The 23,654-nt window shown below is 43.2% G+C and overlaps 1 protein-coding gene across 1 annotated transcript in view; it reads left to right on the plus strand.

The window, feature by feature from the left end:
* kcnt2b (potassium sodium-activated channel subfamily T member 2b) overlaps positions 1 to 23,654 on the plus strand; it is a 93,220-nt gene that overhangs the window by 34,529 nt on the left and 35,037 nt on the right. The window contains exons 6-15 of the mRNA XM_066673794.1: positions 877 to 925; positions 2,395 to 2,454; positions 7,266 to 7,340; positions 8,408 to 8,491; positions 9,320 to 9,414; positions 10,506 to 10,686; positions 17,347 to 17,511; positions 20,877 to 21,013; positions 21,822 to 21,885; positions 23,331 to 23,439. Of these exons, the coding sequence (XP_066529891.1) occupies positions 877 to 925; positions 2,395 to 2,454; positions 7,266 to 7,340; positions 8,408 to 8,491; positions 9,320 to 9,414; positions 10,506 to 10,686; positions 17,347 to 17,511; positions 20,877 to 21,013; positions 21,822 to 21,885; positions 23,331 to 23,439 (1,019 nt within the window). The remainder of the gene's footprint in view (positions 1 to 876; positions 926 to 2,394; positions 2,455 to 7,265; positions 7,341 to 8,407; positions 8,492 to 9,319; positions 9,415 to 10,505; positions 10,687 to 17,346; positions 17,512 to 20,876; positions 21,014 to 21,821; positions 21,886 to 23,330; positions 23,440 to 23,654) is intronic.

Consider the following 23,654-nt stretch of genomic DNA (forward strand, 5'->3'; position numbering starts at 1 on the left):
AGGGGTCTCCAGTAAAATAACCAGGCTGTATTTAGTCAAGGATCTCTCTCTGTGTTTGAGAAGAAAACATGTCTCTTTCTGTGTGTGTGTGTGCATTCACACAGTCTTTAACCCTCCAAGCTGTTCCTCATGCTGAGCGTTTGCATGTTACGCTGTTACGACCTCATTTATTTGGACAAACGATTGCCGAGCTGATGGAGTCTATTCTAAAAAGGCCCAGCATTCATTTCTCGATCAGGCCGGCGTCTGGGGAGGTTCCTCGCCACTCTGAGAAATGGATTGCACATAAAAAAGGAATTCATCCATCATTTAAAGCTAGAACAAAGTGCCTGAGAATATATGTGTTTTGTTCACATTTATGGCATTTCCACTGATTACACCAACTGACACTTAGCTTTAAAAGTCGTGAATCCAGCTATTTTAAGGTGCACCCACTGTGGATACAGACAGTCTATTGCGCACACACCGTTTATATGATCTCTACAGAATAGCGCAAAATGGTCTCCGTGCCCAGTACCAAGTGTCTGCTAAAGAGGTATAACCCCTGCCTGTATTGCATTCTCTTGACTGGAATTAGCGTCCAGAGTGGTCCAGAACTAATCTTCCAAAATCACTACCTGACCTTATTAATGCCCTTTGCCTGAATGCCATCAACGTCCCACAGATATCTTCCAACGTCCAGCAAGAATTCTTCCCAGAATAAGACAAGCAAACGACAGCAAGAGGGACAGCATGAAATATATCAGTTCGCTCTGTCTCTTTAAGAGTGTTATAGGGTTTATGTTCAGGTCTTCGTCTCATTCAGAGAGTTTCTGACACTTTGTTTTCTCTTTGTGTGTCTCACTGTGTCCACACATAACGGCCCCGTGACACCAGGTCCCTCATTATCTGGGTGAACAGGCCTCTGCCGCTCTGGGCACTACAGGTCAGAACAATTAACCTTTTCCTTTTACACACACAAACACAGCAGATCGGCACAGCATCGTTCACAGTGGAGATACAAACACATGGACAAAATGAATGCAACAGAGCACAGGATATCACCCCTACAACAGCCAGGGTTCCATCCACCTCTTATTTCTGTGTTTGTGTTGATATGTGGCATAGAAAATACACAATACGTAAATAACGAAATAATTGTGAATAAGCATGTTGTGGCTGTCTATGTGTTAGTCGGGATGCCTCAGACGTCACTCAGCGCATGCTATCCAATATGAGAATCGGGGCATTACAGAGTTGGGAAATTAGTAGTCTCCTCCAAGTGTGTTGGGCTGTCCAGTTTCTCCTGTTAGCTGCAGTTTGAAGTGAAGCTGCTGCCTTCTCCCTCCCAGTGTGGTAGCATTGCATGATTAGAGTCCCAGTAAACAAGGAACGTCCCTGGACGTTCGAAACAGGTCTAAAAGTAGTCTGTCCGTCAAGGACATATTTTAAACGTCAATGGACGTCCAAAATCCATCTATATAAGTTAGTTAAGTGGTGACCAATCGATAACGTCAGTGGACGTCCAAAACGCGTTTTATACGAGTAATTTATTTCGGGACCAATTAATAACGGCGATGGATGGCCAAAATACGTCTAATAGTCGTCTTTTTAATGTCTGTGTTTGGACGTCTTTTCAACTTTCATTTTCAACCTTAAGAGAACGTTGATTAGACAGCAGTCATTACGTTATTTCAACGTTGAATCAACGACTAATTGTTTACTGGGGTAGGCCTTGCAAATGAATGGGAAGGCAATAAAAAAATCAAAAGCAACTGTTATTTCCTGCCTTTGCTAGGAAACATGAAAAAAAAACGGCATCAGAATAATAAAGTAATTAATATTAAGACGTACGCTTATCTCATTCCCCATGAGGAGCATAAGCCCCCAAAGATGGGAAAGAGGGTGCTTGTTAAAGGCTGGGCACTCACTGCCTTGTTAATTCACCTGGGAAAGTCTGGTGAAGCTTGGAGCCAAGCCCCAGGTCTCACGGGCTGAGGCCATGCTGTAGCCACATGACCCCCCTTGCTTGGGTCCAGCCCTTAGTACCTACTGCCACATGCTCAGTGAGAAACACCTGGCGCTGATGGGTATAAAGGGCTGGGGAAAGCTGAGGTCAGGTTTGTGTGTGTGTGATTTACATGTCATTTCAATTATTCATTTGAATTGAATTTGAAAGCTGGATGGAAACCTGACTAGAGAGGCAGCCATACCAACTTACAGAACACACACACACACAAGCACAGAAGAGGAGTGCGTCTGGTTGTTTTGTCCTCTTGCTGTTTGGCCACTTGGCCCAGACATCTCTTTCACAGTAAGTGGCATTATGCCCGAGTCCACCTACTGCTTCCTCCCACACTTTCTCTGTCTGCTCTCCCATCTCACTCTTTCCTCTCTCTCTTTCTCTCCCACCAGGTGCTTGTGGCCTTCATCAGCTTTTCTGAAACCATGTTGCTGGTGTACCTCAGTTACAAGGTGAGTGACACTACAGCATCCTCCAGCTTCGCTGGATGTTCACCCTACTACAAGTTCACCCTTTATTCATTCTAAAGGCAACTGAAAACAGGCTGACACATCGAATAGAGAGAAGAAACTTTCAAATCGGATTCGTCTGTCCATGGTGTCTACTTGCTTGGGGGAGTTGAACAGATTGGAAACAAAGAGGTTGTCAGATGAAAGATTCATTAATTTATTCATTGTCTGTAACTGCTTCATACTGTTCAGGGTCACAGTGGCCAAAATTATTGGGCACAACACACACTTGTACAGGGCACCAGTTCATCACACACTCGCACAGTCACTCACCTATTTTTCAGTAACAGTCCAACTACCAATATGTGTTATTTAGACTGTGGGAGGAAACCAGAGCACTCAGAAGAAACCCACACGAACACAGGGAGAACACACCATATTCCTCACAGGCAGTGACCCAAGGCAGGGCTCAAACCCACAACCACAGGAGCTATGTGACAGCGACACTACTGGTTTGCCACTTTGCTGCTCTGGATAAAATGTTATTGGCCAAAATTTAAAAGTATTAAAAATATATTCACAGGAGGCCCAAACATTTGCTTACACCTGGCAAACATTCAACCATTCATCCATTGTTCAATATCTGCTTGATATTGCTGAGGATTCCAGTGGGTCCGGACCCTACCCAGAATAATCAGGCACAAGGCCGGCCGGAACACACCCTGGACAGGGCACCAGTCCTGACACAATAACACCTCTATTCATTATCATTATTCATTATCTGTAACCACTTATCCAGTTCAGGGTCGCGGTGGTCCAGAGCCTACCTGGAATCATTGGGCGCAAGGCAGGAATACACCCTGGAGGGGGCGCCAGTCCTTCACAGGGCAACACACAGACACTCACACTTACGGACACTTTTGAGTCGCCAATCCACCTACCAACGTGTGTTTTTGGATTGTGGGAGGTAACCAGAGCACCCGGAGGAAACCCACGCAGACACAGGGAGAACACACCTCACAGACAGTCACCCGGAGCAGGAATCGAACCCACAACCTTCAGGCCCCTGGAGCTGTGTGACTGCGACACTACCTGCTGCGCCACCGTGTAACACCTCTATTACATTGATAATTCTGCTAGCACCACTAATAGCATTCCAATATTATGTTAGTGGAAAGCTAACAGCACATTCACATTAACCTATATTTAGCCATTGTATATTAAATTTAATTTGTATATTTAAAATTGTATATTTAAATTTTCATTGGCTGACAGCGGCCTGGTCAGGCTGCAGCTTGTATTCACTGACAGAGATACATCCACAATCTACAGAATGTCTAGTGTTTTTTTTTTTTTACAGATTATGTCCAGTTCACTTTAAATAAATCTATGATTGGTTGTATCCACTGCTGTCTATTAATTAGGATGGCTAAATGGGCACACTAGACTGTCAGTTTAGCTCCTGTCCTGGGGAGAGATTGCTTGATAGGTATCTATTTAGATGCAGAAAAAATTCAGATCGTTTCTTTCTGAAATCCTTGAAGGCACCGGAATCCCTGCTGCTGTAAACCAATATAACACCTGCTCTACCCACTCTGGTACCATGAATAATCAATTTCACTTTATTAACACAAATAGCTAATTAGCACGCTAGCACATTCACAACCTGTACCACTTTGCAGTCTTTCCTTTCATATCAGACCCTTAAAGGGGACATATTATATGAAAAAAAGGAACAGTTTCTTAGTGCATTAGCACATTGTTCTTGGGATCTGGAGCTTCTACCAACCCACACACTGTGATTTAAAACAACCCAGTCACTTTTGTGTGGGCTGCATGAGTCTAAAACATAAAACAAGTAGTTTTGATTTTGTTCTGTGTCTTACGTAGAGTGCAGAGGTTTTAGACTTGTTCCTGCTCCTAATCTAAGGTACTGGCGCTGAAACTGCACATTCAGAACAGGGCTGTTCAGGGGGAGAACACTGTGGGGACTGATTCTTTTGACCAAAGTATGTCACGGCTGTGTTATCATGTTCAAAAAGAAGTAAAATATGACCCATTGCTGGCCGTTGTGTTCATGTTTAAAACCTATTCTTATTCATTCATCATCTGTAAGCGCTTATCCAGTTCAGGGTCGCGGTGGGTCCAGAGCCTACCTGGAATCATTGGGCGCAAGGCAGGAATACACCCTGGAGGGGGCGCCAGTCCTTCACAGGTCAACACACACTCACACCTACGGACACTTTTTGAGTCGCCAATCCACCTACCAACGTGTGTTTTTGGACTGTGGGAGGAAACCGGAGCACCCGGAGGAAACCCACGCAGACACAGGGAGAACACACCATATCTCTCCAAATTATGATATCACCAGGCTCAGCACACTTGGAGGAGGACACTGTTATAGTGCTGTGTTCAGACAGACAGGCTCACTCTGAGTCAAAGCCACAATTCAAGGTCAAATGTGGACCAAAAGAGAACTGCTGATGTGCCACATTTGGTAGGGTAACCAGATCTGAGATGGTGAAAAAGGGGACACGTCTTGGGGGGAGGGGGGATGAGGTCACGCCCCTCACTGCCGTTGTATGTTTAGCTGAATCTATGTGTGCTTTTAGGTCCTTACACCTTTATTTCCTACACAAAACATGGGTTTTTTCTTTTTTAATTCATCCGAGAGCTTACATTTACGTTTCGGCATAGCTGCTCGAGATGAGGGCAGGTACATGAGCTTTGCCTGACGTAAACAAGGACTACTGACGTGCAGACTGACCAATTAAATGTTTACAGAGAAGGTTATCGACCAATAACGGTAGCTCTACAGTCAGACCGTCCAATCAGAAGATTTTAGGCTACTTCACCACGCCCCCTTCTCACTCAAGCGAACCAATCGGAGTAGGGGAGGGCGGGACTAGTTTGCGAACAAAATGCTTTTCGAAGTTCTATGTAAGCTCTAGAAAAACAAAATCAAAGACGTTTGTGAAATTCAGCCCGGACATTTTTTTAAGTCTAAAAAAGAGGACATGTCCGGGTAAAAGAGGACGTCTGGTCACACTAACATTTGGGCCAAACATTCATTGTTATCTGCGTTGGGTGCCAAATATTTAATGACGGCTAATGGCTTCTAATTGTCACTTCCTGAAGCTCTTACCTCAACACACAATGCCCTTCGAAATGGAGGTGGGCTTTCTCCTTAAGAGGGGGATTCTTGGTAGAGTAGAGTCTATTTGGGGGTTCCTCTAAGTGTGGGGCATTAGCTTAGCTTAGCTTGACTTTCGTCAGGGGATGAACACACAATAAAAGAGAAAGGAGGAGGAGGCAGGAGAGACCAGATAGGAGACAGAAAGAGACAGAGACGTGTGTACCAATCAGCTCTTTGTTTTCTGAGAGCTCTTGTGCTGGCCACGTAAGTGGGGGAACAGAGCAGGAGGCATGCTCTTCCTTTTCAGAGCCTTTGAGTTTTACGCCTGCTTTTGAAGTCAGCCGCAGATCCTCCCTGTGATTAATGGAGTCCGCTACCCCCAAGCTTCTTCTTCTCTCTCTCTCTCTCTCTCTGATTTTTGGCTGAAATGAACAAGTCCTCTCTACCCACGTCTGACCTGACTAGGCTCACATGATACCAGAATTCTGAATACGACACCTCAATGGCACATTGGCACGCACAGACAAACAAACTAAAATGAAATAAAATAAAATCCAGCACCCTGAAAATGGATTTCCTGTCAGAATCTCTTTTATAACTGCCATAGGTTTTAAGCAAATCAGGAAGGTTAACAGATGTGGATGAATAATATTACTCAACTGTTGCTCTTCACCTCATTTTGAGCAATAGAAACAGGGACAGTAGAAACACACACACATCTCCAGCCAGTTACAAAAGCCTCAGTTTGTGAGGAGCGCATGCAGAGAGAGTTATTAACAGTGCAGTTATTAACAGTGTGAGCACAAAATGGTTCACGAGCACTCTTGATACTTCGGCCAATGTGGACATAATACTCCTCCACAGACTCGCCTATAGTTTCTCTCGCCAAATCCGTCACACTGTCCAGCTCCGATTTACCAGCTGCTCTGTAAAGTCAGCTTATACCTAAGCGCCTTCATTTTCTCTGCTTGTACCTTTCCTATTAGAGTGGTGTGATGCCTTTTCTTAAGGACGATGAGTCTGAGTTTCTCCTCAAACCAAACACAACGTCTTTCCTTTCACTTCCAACAATAATTGGTTTTCCATTTTCCTTTGAAGACCAAACACTGGTTGTGGGCTTTTCTTTGCTTAGACATTTCTGTTGACTAGGTCTTTTTGATGCCAGAGAGGCAGCTACTGGATGAAACTACAGTCTTAGTTCTTGCAGCTGGTTGGATCTTTAGAAAATGCGCATTTTAAATGCATAATATCCAGTGTTCGTAGGGCGGGGCGGGGGGGGGGAATCAGGTGGCTGCGTTTCGTCTGGGAGCTTTGGATTCAAACCCTTCCTCAGGTGTCTGCGTCTGTGAGAAGTACGGTGTGTTCTCCCTGTATCTGCGTGGGTTTCCTCCAGGGGTTCGTCAATACATTCTTTGAGTGGGTTGGTTATTAAAAGTGTCCGTGTGGAAAATGAATGCATGAATTAATAAATATAGAAGAAACCAAAACAAGTTACCAATGAGAATATTGGAGCAGAGGGCCGCAGGTTTCCTAACCCTGTTCATAATTAACGTTCATTTGATTATGGGTGTAACCTGTTGTAGGTGTTCAGCAGGTGTTTCCCCCTTCTTTCTCAAAGGGTTGTCTGTCTGTCAGGGGCTCAAAGGCACTGACCCCGAGCTTCTCCTTATGTTTCCAGGGCAACGTGTGGGAGCAAGTGTTACGCGTTCCATTCATCCTGGAGATGATCAGTGCCGTCCCCTTCGTTATCACTGTAAGTGTCAAGCAGCACAGTCCACTTCTGCCTGACCACACCGAGACAGAGCTTTGCTAATGTTTTTGCTAATGAATTTGTTCTGTATTTTTTGGACATTTATTTTCATACGTAATGAGCAGATTCTGAATTGCAGTAGGTTGTTGTTGGAGCACCTCGTATCTCCATTTTTCTATTCTTTCTCAATGAATGATCCAATAGAAAATGGTCTAAATTTCCTTAAATGACTATTAAAATGAAAATGATCCAGCAGCCCGAGTGTAGTGTGCACATGCTTATTCTGTGACTCCCCTATCAGCAGATGGAAAAGGGCAAGTTGTGCCACTGTCAGTTTTCCTTCCATTAATGAACGGCTTTAAGGGACCTGTAGACAAAAGCCTGGAAATCCCAAAAGCCTTTTCATTCCTCAGAATAATTATTATTAACTATTAACTACCCAGGTAATGTGCAATAATCAACTGCTACCTCACTTGTTTATGTATATACCGTTGTTTTCTTAATTCTGCAATTTATAGTCTTATGTTTTAGTACATACTTACGTACTCTATTTGTGTGTGTGTGTGTGTGTGTGTAAAGCACTGTTGGATTGCTTTCTCAATTTCACTGTACATGTGCGATGACAATAAAGGGATCTTATCATATATTTTATTTTAGAGATGTTACAGTTGGTTTTACTACACATTCAGAAGGGCACCTTGCATCGCCGTGAACTCACTCAGCTTATCTCTGTTGTCTGTATTAGCCGGGATGTTACTAGGAGTCTAAAGTCTGAATAATTACATTAGGGATGAGTTTGGAGTGGTGTTTGGGATCAACGTCAAGTTTCAAGATTGCAAACAAATCCTCACTGAAACGATCTAACGTCAGTAAAAAGTTTCCAGAGAAGTACAAGCTGTTACTGCACCAAACGAGGAAAAAAACAATGAATAATCCTCTTGATTTTATGTTGAATGAGCAGGTGGAACACTTTATGAGGTCCACCTGCCTTGTAGCACCACAGAGGGATGTTATTATGTAATTATAGTTCTTTTAAAATGGGGTTTTCTATTTTATTTTTTTTTCTGCAGGTGATTTTGCCCTCTCTCCGGAACCTCTTCATCCCTGTCTTTCTGAACTGCTGGCTGGCCAAGCACGCACTGGAGAACATGATCGTAAGACAATCAAATGCTGTATGGTTTGTCTCTGTCTCTGTCTCTGCCTGTTTTACTTGTTTTAGTTCAGGGGGAAAAAGGCAGCAGTGGGCCTCTACAGGCACAAAGGTGCAAATTAGTAAAACTGATGCAGAGTCCGAACAGCGTGAGACTAATTGCAATTAGACACATTAGCGTGAACTCCAGCTGAAATCATAGCTGTGGATTCAAGGCTAGTTTATCTTTTGAAATGATTCTGATTGCAGGCAGAACCTCTGCCTGTGAAGAAGGGAAACAGTGGTGACGATTCTGAAAGCTCTGGAGTCTGTAATCCTTATAATGAAATATCAGCGGCTGGTAACGCCTTTAAAAAAATGTTATTAGCTCATAACTGTGTCCTTTCATTCAGCACCCTCTCATTCTCTCTCTAATTTCGCTCGTTCTCTAAGCCTCTCTAAGCCCCCTTCTGAACTGAAGTGATTTCTGGAGGCTTTTCTGGCATTTACGCTTCCTGCTCCTGACCCTTCTTCACCTGTGATCTGTGATGATCCCAGAATTCTAAGAAAGTTATCCAACATGTTGCGTTTGGGACTGTATTTTGGAAGTTCAGAGACATAGGTGCTTCAGGTCCAGTCCTTTCTACTGTTCACTAAAATGATTCCAAATTAGAAACACAGAGCCCCCGCGCTTTCCAGGAAAATGATCAAGATTCCAAGGAAATTATGACATGGAAATCTCAGAACCTTCATTGAAATGATCCATTCAAGATCCCTTCAAATGATCCCAGATTCTAAGAAAAACATATATAATGTGTGTGTGTGTGTGTGTGTGTGTGTGTGTGTGTTTCAGAACGACCTGCACAGAGCCATCCAGCGCACGCATTCAGCCATGTTCAACCAGGTGCTCATCCTCATCAGCACCCTCCTCTGCCTCATCTTCACCTGGTGAGAGAGCGAGTTGATGTGGGATAAAGGGGGTCGTTGCTCATAATGTTTCCCTATTAATAATGTTTTCTTTGTAATTGTTATTACCTTTTTAACAGTTCCTTTGGCAACAGTTCCTGAAAAGCAGTCGTGCCAGAAAGAGGGGGTGGGGTGTGTGTGGAGGGGCGGCCACTAGGGAGAAGCAGCGATAGCAGGAGGGAAAAAAAAATATGTGTGAGAGACAGATAAACAGAATGAGAGAAAAGGAAAGAAACATAGAGAAATTGAAAAGACCACACTCATAGAGAGAGAGAGAGAGTAAATATGCAGAATAATATTTTGGCATGTCTGTTTGTGTGTGTGGGCACTGGTATTGTCACTGTCACACAGCTCCATGATCCTGGGGTTGTGTGCTGAATACCTGCCTTGGGTCACTGTCTGTGAGGAGTGTGTGTGTGTTCTCCCTGTGTCTGCGTGGGTTTCCTCCGGGTAACTATCTGTGAGGAGTGTGGTGTGTTCTCCCTGTGTCTGTGTGGGTTTCCTCTGGAATTGTTATTGTTACTGGGTGAAATGGCTATTCAAATGTGTCCATAGGTGCGTGATGTCCTGTGAAGGACTGGCGCCCAAACCAGTGCCTTGCTCCAGGCACGACCCAGGATAGTGTGTGTGTGTGTGTGTGTGTGTGTGTGAGAGAGAGAGAGGTCTTCATTATGAGATAATGAAGCATATCCCCATAATGAAAACTTTCACATTGTAATGAGAAAACGTGTTAGGACTAGGATTAGACTAAGGGTCAGGGTTTAGGTTGGGATCAGGCCAGTAGTAATTATGGTTAAGGTTAGGGTCCACATGAAATGAATGGTAATCGGTGTAATGTCTTCTGAAACCATGGAGACAAATTTACACGTGTATGTGGGGAGAGGGGGTTGTGGCCTTTCCATCATTGACAGCACAGTGTTAAATCTTATATACCTCATGATCACTGAACAAACACACACACACATACACACACAAGCATGCAAATCCCTTGAAGCCTTTTCATTTTAAAGTTCAGATCCATATTACTAATAATTACTTGGATTAACCCCCCCCCCTCTCTCCCTCTCTTTCAGTATCTGTGGTATACAGCACCTGGAGCGAGCGGGGAATAACCTGACCCTGTTTGACTCGCTGTATTTCTGTGTGGTCACTTTCTCCACGGTGGGCTTCGGGGACGTCACGCCGCAGATCTGGCCCTCTCAGCTCCTGGTGGTCATCATGATCTGTGTGGCACTCATCGTGCTGCCCATTCAGGTGTGTGCAAGGCCTTCTTGACCTCTCACATAGACCCCACCAAAAATCAGGACAGAATTAATTCAGAAACAAAAATAATGTAAAAAGCTGACAATAAGTAGAAACATAAATCATTCTGGTGCCTAAGATGTTCAATAGAAACTTCCACTTCATATTAAATGACTCAGCAGTTTCATTCTAGTGCCAGTTCCCCTTTAACGTAGAATATATACAGCTAACTTCAGCTACGACACATGTCCAATAAACGTAGTAAAGCCAAGTACGAGTAAGGAGTTGAACCTTCAGCTGATGTTTTCACCCACTACAATGTCAAAGTTGGGCAGTGCTTTCTTGACTGTAGACCCATCAAGATTACATGCTCCATGCTGTCAGTATCAGAGAACCCATCCATCTCATTGTCACTGGTTCTGAAGCAGCTCTCCCTGATGACGTAGCAGAGTAGAAGGAATGAGCCTCTCGGAGCTGGCAGGTTTAGGCACTGGAGGAGGAACAGCACGTGGTGGCTACTCTGCACCGGACTTTCTCAGAGCATCTTTCCTTGGGCATAGGTCACCTTGCTTGACTGCACCTGTCCATGTTTAGCATAAATGGTTCATATTGATGCTCCCTCCCACACTGTTGCCGAACTGATCACACGCACTAGTTCTCCACTTCCAATTGTGCATTTTTCAACACAGAGAGGGTGGTGCCCAGCTCAAGTTGAGGTTTTGTGTACAATTTAAACCTAATTTGCTTATTTCACTCAATCTGTTTTGTGGGAAATCATTTCCTCTACTCATTTGAGCCATCGTAATTAAATTATGATTTATTCTGTGTTACTGTTAGCTCAAATTATACAACTAAATGAAGTAAGGAGAAATTAAAGGCCTTAGAATATTACCCATAATATTTTTAAGTGGTAAAAGATACAGTGCGAATGTTATATCCATTTAGGGCTGTTGGGAACAGGCATCGCAAACACTCATATACAGCCAACGTTGCTTATTGAATGTTGAAACACTTTGCATTGCATTGAACCACAACAGCATTACTGAGGTCAGGTACTGATGTGGGGGCACCACTCCAACTCATCCCAAAGATATTAGAAGAGCTCCAGAAAACACAGATCCACTGTGACAATAATGTAAATGGTATTTGAAGTATAGCACACCCTTGTGGACAATCTGTTTCCTGCTAAATATGAGTGAGTAAAAAATCTAGTTCAAAATGCAGCCTGACATTTATTAAAACTAAAAAAAATAAAAATAGCTACCAACCTAGCAACCGTAGCTATGCAAGGACACATTTTAAACTCATACATATGTCAATTGCATGTCCATGTTATGAAGTGACATCTTGTGAAATTGCTTTTTTTCCCAGTTGCACTTGTTGATCTGTCATCCACGTTATGCCCCCAGCATCTGGTTATGACGACAAAAGTGTCAAGGCGAATTGCTTTTGTATCTTCAGGCTCCTGAGAATCCACACAGCTGCCAGCGTTCACACTTCCACACACACAGGAGATGCACACAAACAGATAATACAAAGCCTTATATTTCTGGACAGACACCCACACACACACACACATTCACACACTCACACATGAATCATCCACTCTCACACATTCATAAACACTATAGACTCTCTGGAGGGCCAGGATTCTAAACGTGGAGGGGAATGCATACACCGCCACATAGACACACACACACACAATGAAATATACATTTTCCCCCCATTATTTTGTGTGATGTCAACCAGTGTCGGTGTCCAGTTTTGAGCAGTGTTCTCCTCCAAGTGTGTTGAATTCCATTAGCAATGGTTTAATGCAGTGGTTCTTCGCTCTGGAAGCAGACACGTGCTAGCAATTCCTCTCCTTAGCTTGGTATCATTTTGAGACTTGAAGAGACATAGCTGATATATGGGGAGCATTCTGTACAAAGAAATAAATTCTTGTTTATTTTACTGAATGTAACAAAATTAAACCACTAAACATGCTGTATCTAATATATCTAATCCCCCCCCCCCCCTCAACATTGTGATGTCCCACTGAGTCACACTCATATGCACCTGCCTATTTCTCTGAGGGGCTCACACATACACACACAGAGGCTCACCCATGGGCAGGGGGTGGAATGAGCTTTGATGTGCGCTGTGAGGGTTTCCCTCTGCTGCCTTGCAGGAAGTGGAAATGGCAGTGCAAGTCCGATGTGGCTGTACCCCACCTGCTTTCATCCACAAACACCAGCTGACATTTACCCCGGCACACAAACACCAGCTTGTATTTTCCCTGCACTGTGTGTGTCTATTCTTCCCTAAGCTTGTGATTTTAGAGTTGCCCTGTTAGCTCATTTATATTTTCTTATGATTTTCTGTTGCCGCTATAAACAAGTGTCATGGAGCAAGCAGAACAATATGAATGACAAAACCGAGCCTTAATTCAATGCTTTGTTTATTTGGAAAGGGATCTGAAAGGGGCTAGTGCTGTGGGACACAACAGACAGACACTAGCTAGCGTATTAGCCTCAACCACTGCTTCACAATCTCATTGTTGTTTTGATCTCACACGAACCAAGCGAATGCGGATGTAGAGTGAAAGAGTTGCTTCTCAGAGAAAAGCAGCACCTGACAAAGCAGCATTAGCTCAAGCAGCGTGATCGCTAATGGTTGTTATTATTACTCCAGCAATGTCTCTGGGACATGGATCTTGCTTGCAGGGACTCTGGCTATGCCTGATGTGTTTATGTCCGCTTAAGCCCCATGAGACACCAGTCAAAAAACACAGGGAACACCTATTTAAAGTAACTGGCTGCGTGACTGTGCTAGCTGTGGGCCTTTTATGATCACGTCCTTACCCTCTGTGCAGGTTATTCTCAGACGTGTGTGTGTGTACCAGATATATAGTTCATTGTGGGGATTTGTCATAATGGAGAATTAAATCATTACATTTTAAGGTGGCAATGTTTTTAAGGTAGTGCAAGGTTACGGTTATTGTGTGTGTGTGTGTGTGTGTGTGTATTTCCACCTAAGCCTTTAGAAGTAGGTTGTCTCAGAATGTCTCCAAGGCAAGTACAGTGAGGTTTGTCCACCACACAGAAGAAATCACTGTCCCAAATGAAAACAGCAGGTCAGCAGGCCACTTGGAACATAGTATACACTAAAGTAGTACACCGTAATTGCTTAGCTATTTAGCTCAAGCACTTTTTGAATTATTAAATATCTAGCAAAGAAAACCACGATTCTGCATTGACAGAAAATCTTATTTGTGCTCCGTATCTGCAATTCATTTCTTTATACAAATAATACACTGCATTATATACAACTGGATTTGGCACCCTCTTATGGACCCAGTTGGTGCTGCATGTTTGCCACTTTTTCTGCCATGCACTTCCATTTCTGCCGCTACCACCCATTCCATCCCAAATCACTTTGGCACACTCACACATTATGAAAAGCAGACAAATTACATCTGCGATCCGCCAAAGCCCAAAGCACACGTAAAAACGGCACAAGTCAACAGTGCCTCCGCACTGTTTCCCTAAACGTTTTGTTCCAAGTGTCCTCCTCTTAGACCACTCAGCACCAGACAGCACCCAGCAGCCCCATTAAGAGCATGTCAAATCTCCTCACACAATCCCTTAATGCACTCCAGGCCTCTCCCACTCACACCCACGCTGCTCCCGCAATGTCCTGCCGAGCTATTGAAGAAGTTTTTTATTATAGATTTTTTTTATAGACTGTTATATGAATCTATAAAATCCCGACCCCATGCTGAATACACAATGTCACCCAAGTCAACAGCCGCCAATGGAGGGAGCTTACCATCCTCGTCTGTCGTTACTTTTTACAGGCTATGGATTTTCAGAGTGGACCTGTTTAAAGACTAAATGCAACAGTCACAGAAACACATTGTGCTGTAGATCAGAAAGTGTGTTGATATCTCTGTCAATTAACAATTTCAGCTACTTTAATGGGCACCCATTGCTGACACAGGCATTTAACAGAACAAAGTCCATTGAAAAGCATTGCCATTACGGTGTACCTTAGAGCCTAAGGTCATTATGACCAGTGCCAAGCATCATCTAGAGAGGTGTGAAGCCCATCAGCTCTGGGCTGCAGGGCAGTGGAACTGTTCTCTGGAGTGGTGATGCACCAATTCAGAAGAATCTATGCAATGTGTATCTATGCAATTAGTGCAATTAAACACTGAGAATTAAAAACCACTTGTAAAAACAAAGACAACAAATACATATCAGCATTGAAATTTGCACTAGTTCGTTCTACACTGAACAGCCACTGGATTCAAAATTCATTGTCCACTATCAGCTCCTCTGACGATACAGGAGTCATTACAGACTCTAGTCCTTCTGTTTTTTTGGGATCTTCACTGGTCAGGACCCTCAGAGGACCATCAAAGAGCAGGAATGATTTAGGTGGTGGTGGTTTGTTGTGTCTGTTGTGCTTGTGCAAGTGGATCAGACACAGCGTTGCTGCTGGAGTTTAAAACACGGTGTCCAATCACTGTCCACTCCGTTAGACACACCTACCATTTATATTTACAGGCAATCATATATCAGAATACACCCATCTTCTCAATAGAAAGACAACCTGTTGATGTAGCTGACACTTGACAGAACTCAGACATTAATCTGTGTACGGAACAGCTGAACCAATGTAAATGAAGGAACAATGTAACAGTCCTCTTGCTACCAGCTCAAAATACTATTACAAGCTCTACACCAAATGTGACCAGTGCACTTTTTTATCTGATGTAATGACCAGGTCATAATGTTTCAACTGTGAAGATGTCCCTGGAATTTTAAACAGTTCCTCTTTAGTGAGCTTTCCTTTTTAATTTAATCCATGACTGACTTTGTTGTACCCATACTGGATTGTACTGGAGATAGAGATAATGTTCAGAATTACTGGAGGCTTATTGGTTTAAAACGAAGACTGCTGCTTAAATACTCACTAATCACAAAACAGATATATAACCTTTATACATGTACATAACTAAGAAATAAGAGAACCTAGCACTGACCTTGAAAACGAGAGCCAAGAAATGAGTACAACAGTGAAAATGAGTGGGGAAATAAGTACTGTTCAGAAATGTTGAAAATGAAAGATAAATCAGAGAAATTGTGAATTAAATCAAGAAATGAGAGCAATATAAGCAAGTGCTTCTGTGCCTTGCTTTTTTCTACTGTGAACTCAGGGGTGGGTGAAGTGTGGCTCATGTTTTAAAGGCACAGGTGCCGAAACCGTTATTTCAGAACAGAGCTGTTAACCAAAGGGAGAACGATGCTGTGTTGGTTCATCCTCTATTATTTTCACCAAAGCAAAAGACCCAAGAACTGTGTTCCCTTGTGGTTCCATCTCTGGCAAGAATAGTTTTAGATGAGTTTTTAGACAGTGACAGTAAGCTGTAGACAGTCGTTCTCAGAACATTGGAGTATTTGATTTGTTCAGAGATGAGGATGTTGACAGATATAGTGCATTTTTCCTTGTCAACACTGTAAATTCTCTCTGCTCATATTCCGAACTGTGAGCTTTATAATCTTTTTAAGGGGGATGGAATATAAAATATGGCAGTAACTGCCCAACAGTTGATATATGAAGCTATAGTGGTGTTTTTTCAGACAACCAAGTCCACTGGAAGCTATTAGGGAGTTGACAGTGAAGAGCGAGGATGCCATCAGCCGTAATGACCAAGCTGAAATATGTTGGCAGTCAGAGGAGTCAATCAGTGGGAAATTTCCGGGGGATTATTTACTGTTTTGGCGAGTCCAATAATGTATAAGTTCCAGGTGGACAACACAGTGGTGTTACAACAGGAAGTGTCACTACTACACAGCTCCAGGGTCTGTGAGGTGTGTGGCGTATTCTCACTGTATCTGCGTTGGTTTCCTCCATCAATCCAAAAACATGTTCGTAGGCGTGTGGTGCCCTGCAGTGGACTGGCGCCCTGTTGATCAATACTCTGCATGTATTATTCAGTGTCTGAAGAAAGAAAGAATCATAAAAAGACCAGAAAATAACACTCAAGCCTCAGACCTGCTAGAGCAACAGAATGATCATGTCCTTCCTCTGCAATAAGACAGATGAACACTGTGGGTCTGAAAGAACGTGGAGCAGTTACTGAGAAAATAAAATAGATGTGGAGTGAGATTGTTCAGGCCGATGTGTCTACAATATTAAGGGAAATTATTTAGATATTGAAAAGGGCAAACTACAATCAAAATGAGCATTGGAGATTCTACAAAAGTGGACATGCAGATTTTAGATGCGAATGAGCTCATGGAATTGGCTTTTAAGTCATTCTCTAACTCACCCACACACTGAACTAGTCATTCACATACTCAATCAGGATTAGGAACAGCCCCACAAGGGGAGCTATTTTTCACATGCTCAAGTTTGCTGTTGTGCTTTGCATCAATGACACTTAGTTTTGTGTTTACTGTTTTGGAGATTCAGCAGTGTTCCTGATACCATTTCTCAACATCATGCTATGAAACACACACACACACACACACACACACACACCAAAAACACCAAGAAGTGCTGAACTGACTATTACTGTCATTTTCTCAGACGCTGTTATTTTCTGTCCTTTCTCTTCCTCTGAGAGTCTCTATTCTAATGGACTTACAAGTGGTTTGACGATTTGTGTGCTTCACTCCTCAGTTTGAGCAGCTGGCCTTCCTGTGGATGGAGAGACAAAAGTCTGGAGGAAACTACAGCCGCTACAGAGCACAGACAGAGAAACACGTGGTGCTGTGTGTGAGCTGCTTAAAGATAGACCTCCTCATGGACTTTCTAAACGAGTTCTTCGCCCATCCAAGACTTCAGGTGGGTGGGTGTGTCTTTGACATCCAAATAAGTGTGTGTGTGTGTGTGTGTGTGTGTGTATACATATAAATTACATGTATTTTGTATATGTGTTTTTATAATATGATTTCTATTCCTAAGAATGAACTGATTAGGGTGATGGTGTGTTAGTGTGTATTTCACTAGTACAAGTGGATCAGGCACAACAGTGCTCCTGGAGTTTTTAAATACTGTGCCACACACTTGCCACATTGTAAATGTAAGTCAGAGACTCTAGCTCATCTGTTGCTGCACTGCACAGGATGCTGCGGGCTGGATATTTTTGGTTGATGGGCTGTTGTCTCGCAGTGACATTAATGTGTGTGAACCTCCAGAAGCACTGCTTTGTCTGATCCACTCGCACCAGAAGTCCTGACCACTAAAAAGAGGATGTAATTCCTGAACTACCCAGTGCTCTTGTACGATCAGTGGAGCTGAACAAATGTACTATGTGCGCAGAAACATTTTAATATTTAATAAGTCATTTTAATATTGTATGTTGGTACCAGTCTTTTGAAAGGGCTGTGTGTGTGTGTGTGTGCGTGTGCGTTTGTGTGTGTGTGTTGTAAAATTGGGGTGGGTGCGTGTGTGTGTGTGTGTGTGGGGGGGGGGGGGGTCCAAGTGAAGATTTTGACTCATTAGGGATCAGGGATAATCCTCAGCAGGAGTTTCAGGCAGCTGCAGTTCAGACCGAGAGATTACAGCAGTTTTACTGTAAATCTCCAGATCTATTTCTGAGGAAGCGTGTCCCAGACCATCACACACACACACACTTCATCCACTACACACTTACATTCTCCACACTAACACATATACTATTACACACATCTTCATCCAAAACACATATTCTTCATTGGTCTCTCTCTCTCTCTCTCTCTCTCTCTCTCTCGAAAATACGCAAACATGCACCACACACACACTCTTCATCCAAAATATTCCTCCACCCCACACACAAATAGTTCACATTTTAAAATCTCTCTCTCTCTCTCTCTCTCTCTCTCGAAAATACGCAAACATGCACCACACACACATCTTCATCCAAAAAACATACACTTCATTGGTCTCTCTCTTTCTCTCTCTCTCTCTCTCTCTCTCGTTCATGCACACACACACACACACACACACACACACACACACATACTTCATCTGTATGGATGTAAACATAGTCATGTAAAGCTGTATGACGTGTGTGTCTTATTGTGATTGACATGAATGCTCTAGGGAATGTCTTATGGTGTATTACGAGACACACACACACACACACACACACACACACACACTCCAACAGAGTAGAGTGTAAATGGAAAGGCTCACTGCGTGGATGGTGTGGGAGCAGCCTGCAGGAGGAGACGGAACAGATTGTTGTCATAGCGATGTAGAGGATGTTCCGTTTCTCGTTTGCATGTTTCTGCACAGTTTATCAGAAATTATGTCAAGCAGGGAATTATTCCCATTGGTGGGGAATATATGCAGCATATTTTACAGTAGCGGTCAAAGGTTTGCATGCATCTGCCCTCACTGGGTCTTTCCTAAGGTTTTTATTTTATAAATTTTATAGATAAGGTAAAGTAATCAAAACCATGATCACTATCAGTTATTTAGTTTATAATCCTCATCCTCTTCCTCATCATCATGTTTATGTATATAGTGCATTTTTCCATGAATAAGGATGCTTTACAAAATTATTTCAAAGAAATATTCATTCATTGTCCTGAACCCACAACCTCCATGTCCCTGGAGCTGTGTGATTGTGACACTACCTGCTGCGCCACCGTGCCGCCTATGAAGCTCAGTACATAAAAAAATATGCAGTGGCTATCAAAATGTACAGTGGCCCAGAATTCTGCTTTTCATTCATTATCTGTAACCCTTATCCAGTTCAGGGTCGCGGTGGGTCCAGAGCCTACCAGGAATCACTGGGCGCAAGGCGGGAATACACCCTGGAGGGGGCGCCCGTCGGGCAACACAGACACGCACACATTCACTCACACCTACTGACACTTTTTGAGTCGCCAGTCCACCTACCGTGTGTTTTTGGACTGTGGGAGGAAACCGGAGCACCCGGAGGAAACCCACGCAGACACAGAGAGAACACACCACACTCCTCACAGACAGTCACCCAGAGGAAACCCACACAGACACAGGGAGAACACACCACACTCCTCACAGACAGTCACCCGGAGGAAACCCACGCAGACACAGGGAGAACACACCACACTTCTCACAGACAGTCACCCGGAGGAAACCCACGCAGACACAGAGAGAACACACCACACTCCTCACAAACAGTTACCCAGAGGAAACCCACGCAGACACAGAGAGAACACACCAAACTCCTCACAGACAGTCACCCAGAGGAAACCCACGCAGACACAGGTAGAACACACCACACTTCTCACAGACAGTCACCCGGAGGAAACCCACGCAGACACAGGGAGAACACATCAAACTCCTCACAGACAGTCACCCGGAGGAAACCCACGCAGACACAGGGAGAACACATCAAACTCCTCACAGACAGTCACCCGGAGCAGGAATCGAACCCAGGAATCGAACCTCCAGATCCCTGGAGCTGTGTGACTGCGACACTACCTGCTGCGCCACCGTGCTGTTAGTTTCTAACAAGGCGGTTGTGGTTTGCGTCCGTGGGCCACGGTATAAGATGAGTCTAAGCAGATGCACATATGCTGAGACCATGTTGACTAAAAAAAAGTACTTATATTATAGACCAATGTGTCTTTAGAAAAACTTTTCATGAACTAACAATATAGCGTATTAAAACAAGGTTAGGTATACGCATTTGTTCATTCGTTCATCTTCATTAACCACGTCATCCTGGACAGAGAATCACTGGGTGCATTGCAGGAACACACCCTTGACAAGGCACCAGTCAATCAACTGCATCACATTCCCACCCAGTCACTCACACCTGTAGCCAGTTTCACACACTTACCCAGTCACTCACACATTCACACCTGTGGCAGTTTCACACAGCCCATCCACATACCAACATGGTTTTGGATTGTGAAAACCCACGCACACATGGGGAACACGGCAAACTGTGATCCGAGGTGAAGAACAAACACAACACGCTGGAGCTTGTGGCAGCAACACTACCTGCAGCACAAACATGCCATTCAGTATTTATATTTAGATGAAGTAAAATACAGTTGTGTCCAAACATTTGACTGGTCCTGTAGGTGTTCTTCTACAGTATCGTATTAATCTAGTTTTAATTTCAGCTGAAAATGACTGTGCCTCAACAGAGCTTCCAGTTATTAGGACAATCAAGTCTGCCCCTCAAGAGCTGCGCTGGGTTTTAATTAACCCACACTTATTATGTGCAGGACTACTACGTGGTAATCCTGTGTCCAGCGGAGATAGACGTCCAGGTGCGGAGGGTCCTGCACATCCCACTGTGGGCTCAGAGGGTCATCTACCTGCAGGGGTCTGCCCTTAAAGACCAGGACTTGATGAGGGCCAAGTAAGACTGCCACAGTTACTCTTAATGACGCTGTGTGTAAATATTTCATTGTTTCTAATAGGAAAATTACAGAGGGCAGATTTCTAATCTCTTTTTCAAATAAGAAGCTTAAGCAGAATGTAACTACTGCATCATTCAAGGTGGAAGTGTTTGTTTTTGGCCAGAATGTACCCTGATTCTTGTTTATGAATATACCGTGTTAAAACTTCATTAACATTGATATTTCAAATTATTACCTCTTGAAATAATAATGCTGTGTTTGATTTGTGGTACAAGGATGTTACGGGTTCTTATCATATGGTCTGGAGGTTAGAAGAAGTGGTCTTGGCAGCCCAATAAATGTCCGGGTGGATATTTGTTCGGTAGCTGTAGACCCATGGAATAACCTAAGGAAATAATTAGAAAAGGCTAGCGATGGTAGAATGCTAATCCTACTGCTAGCTTTTAGCTTTATTCCTCATTATTGCTGCTGACGTTGTGGTTGGGCTTTTCCCTCGAGGAGTGTTGTGAGGTATATTGTTTGTTTGTGCTTTTATATGAGTTGTTTTAATTACATTTTATTTGTGGCTAGTAGAGAGGCTTTGCTAATAGTCTGCTGTAATACTGCCTGTCTGTTCCATTTAGCTCAGGGCATCCTGCTATTTAATACAGTCTTGGTGTAGCGCTGAGATTTCTTTCTCTCTCTCTCTCTCTCTCTCTCTCTCTCTCTCTCACTTTAAATGTAATGTTTCATCTTCTAATATTCATTATGAAGCTAATCTCTGTACTTCCTGCATTTCCCTGATCCCTGTGTTCTGATTGGCTGCAGGATGGATGACGCAGAAGCGTGTTTTATCCTCAGTAACAGATTTGAAGTGGATCGACTGGCTGCTGTAAGTCCCTCCAAATTCTTCTCTAAGTCTTCTCTCTCGTCATATTTTCCTTCCTGGTCCCTTTTTTTCTTTCTCTCTCTTCTCACTCATTCACTTAATCCAATGATTTATTAATCGTTACCTTTACAACTTAAGCACAATTGAAGCTGGATTAGTTTTACATGGAGTAACACTGTAATTTAAGTCATTATCACTGTTATTTTGATCCAGTATGAATATGTGAATCCAGTTTGTGGTTTTGCAGTCTCACAAATGAACGGTGTGTTGCTTTAATTCAAGTATGAATCTGATTGGTGTAGATTTAACAGGGATCATTGAGAAGTGGTTGTAATCCAATATGAATTCACTATGTGTATTTTTTGAGTCGTCATTGAACCCCTGAAACTGAACGATCACAAGTCTTTTCTCACAGACGTATGGCATTTAAAATTAACCTACGCACATCCATTGCCCACTAATGCATTCCTTCACAGAAACATTTTCAAAGATCCTCAAGCTCCATAACACACTTAAAATTTATAACACTCTCTAAATGTACAAATTTGGACCAAACTGATGTTATTTGAGATTGCTGTCAATGTTATTTGGCATGAATTGATCGTTCAGGTGTGTCTTATAAATAGAAATTGGTTCCTATTGGCAGAAGAGAAGATGTGTTTTGACTATAGGTCCAAAGGTTTGGAGACACCCTTTTCTAATTTGTGTCTTCGGCCATTTTAAGATGCCCCTTTAGTCAAAAATAGCTTGTATAATGTGCACTTGAAAGCGTGAAATGAATTGGGACACCCTGGAGCAACTGCACATGAACGTAAGGTCACCATGCTCAATGACAAGTGTGTGCTAGAGGGCGCTACAGTGCCCCCCAACATTGGGCTGTGGAGCAAGGTAACAGTTCTCTGTTGTGATCAAGCTCCAAGTATTGGAGTTGGAGTCACATTTTTGACAATATTAATGCTCCTATGGCTTCACAGAAATATTCCATCATCTAAAGCCTTCCCAGAAAATTGGAAGATAGACAAACTACCTGTTATTACCCTTGATTTTAGAGGAAAACTTTGATGAGTAGGTGGGAGGTATACTGTATTTAGGACACAGTCTGAATGACAATTGTGTATAGTTTGACAGAAAGATGCTTACGTGGAGTTGTAGGGGCACTTTGCCCTTTCATTCTCTCCTTTCCCTGTTTTTCTGTGTGTATTTGTGAGTGTGGAGGAGAGCTGTATTCATTTCAGTGCACTCTTGTGTAGTCACGTCAATCGTATTTTACCAAAGTAATGAAGAGAAACAGAGGGACCACCTTATTACCGTCATAAGCTAAGAGACAATCAAAAGAACAAGAAAAATGACAGTGTTTCTGTTTCTTTCTTTTCCTCACCATCTCCCTCATGCTCTCTCTCACTCTCTTTTTCTTTCTCCATCTCTTACACCACCCCGCTCCCTCTCAGGATCATCAGACTATCCTCCGGGCCTGGGCAGTGAAGGACTTTGCCCCAAACTGCCCCCTCTACGTCCAGATTCTCAAACCTGAGAATAAGTTTCACGTCAAGTTTGCAGGTCAGAGTAATGTCCTGTTCCCCTTCATGTTCTCCACGAGGTGTAAGAAGAGAAAAAGGGCTGTTATTGTGTGTGTGTGTGTGTGTGTGTGTCCTTGAATTTTCACACATCCTTTCAGAGTCTGTTAACACGCTGTCATTCCATTTTTCTGACTGCGGAGAGTAGATGTACATTCTCTCTTTCATGTCCTCTACTGTGCAAAATTCAGAGACCAC

The sequence above is a fragment of the Hoplias malabaricus genome, chromosome 6 (genome assembly GCF_029633855.1).
Source record: "Hoplias malabaricus isolate fHopMal1 chromosome 6, fHopMal1.hap1, whole genome shotgun sequence".
Classification (NCBI taxonomy): domain Eukaryota; kingdom Metazoa; phylum Chordata; class Actinopteri; order Characiformes; family Erythrinidae; genus Hoplias; species Hoplias malabaricus.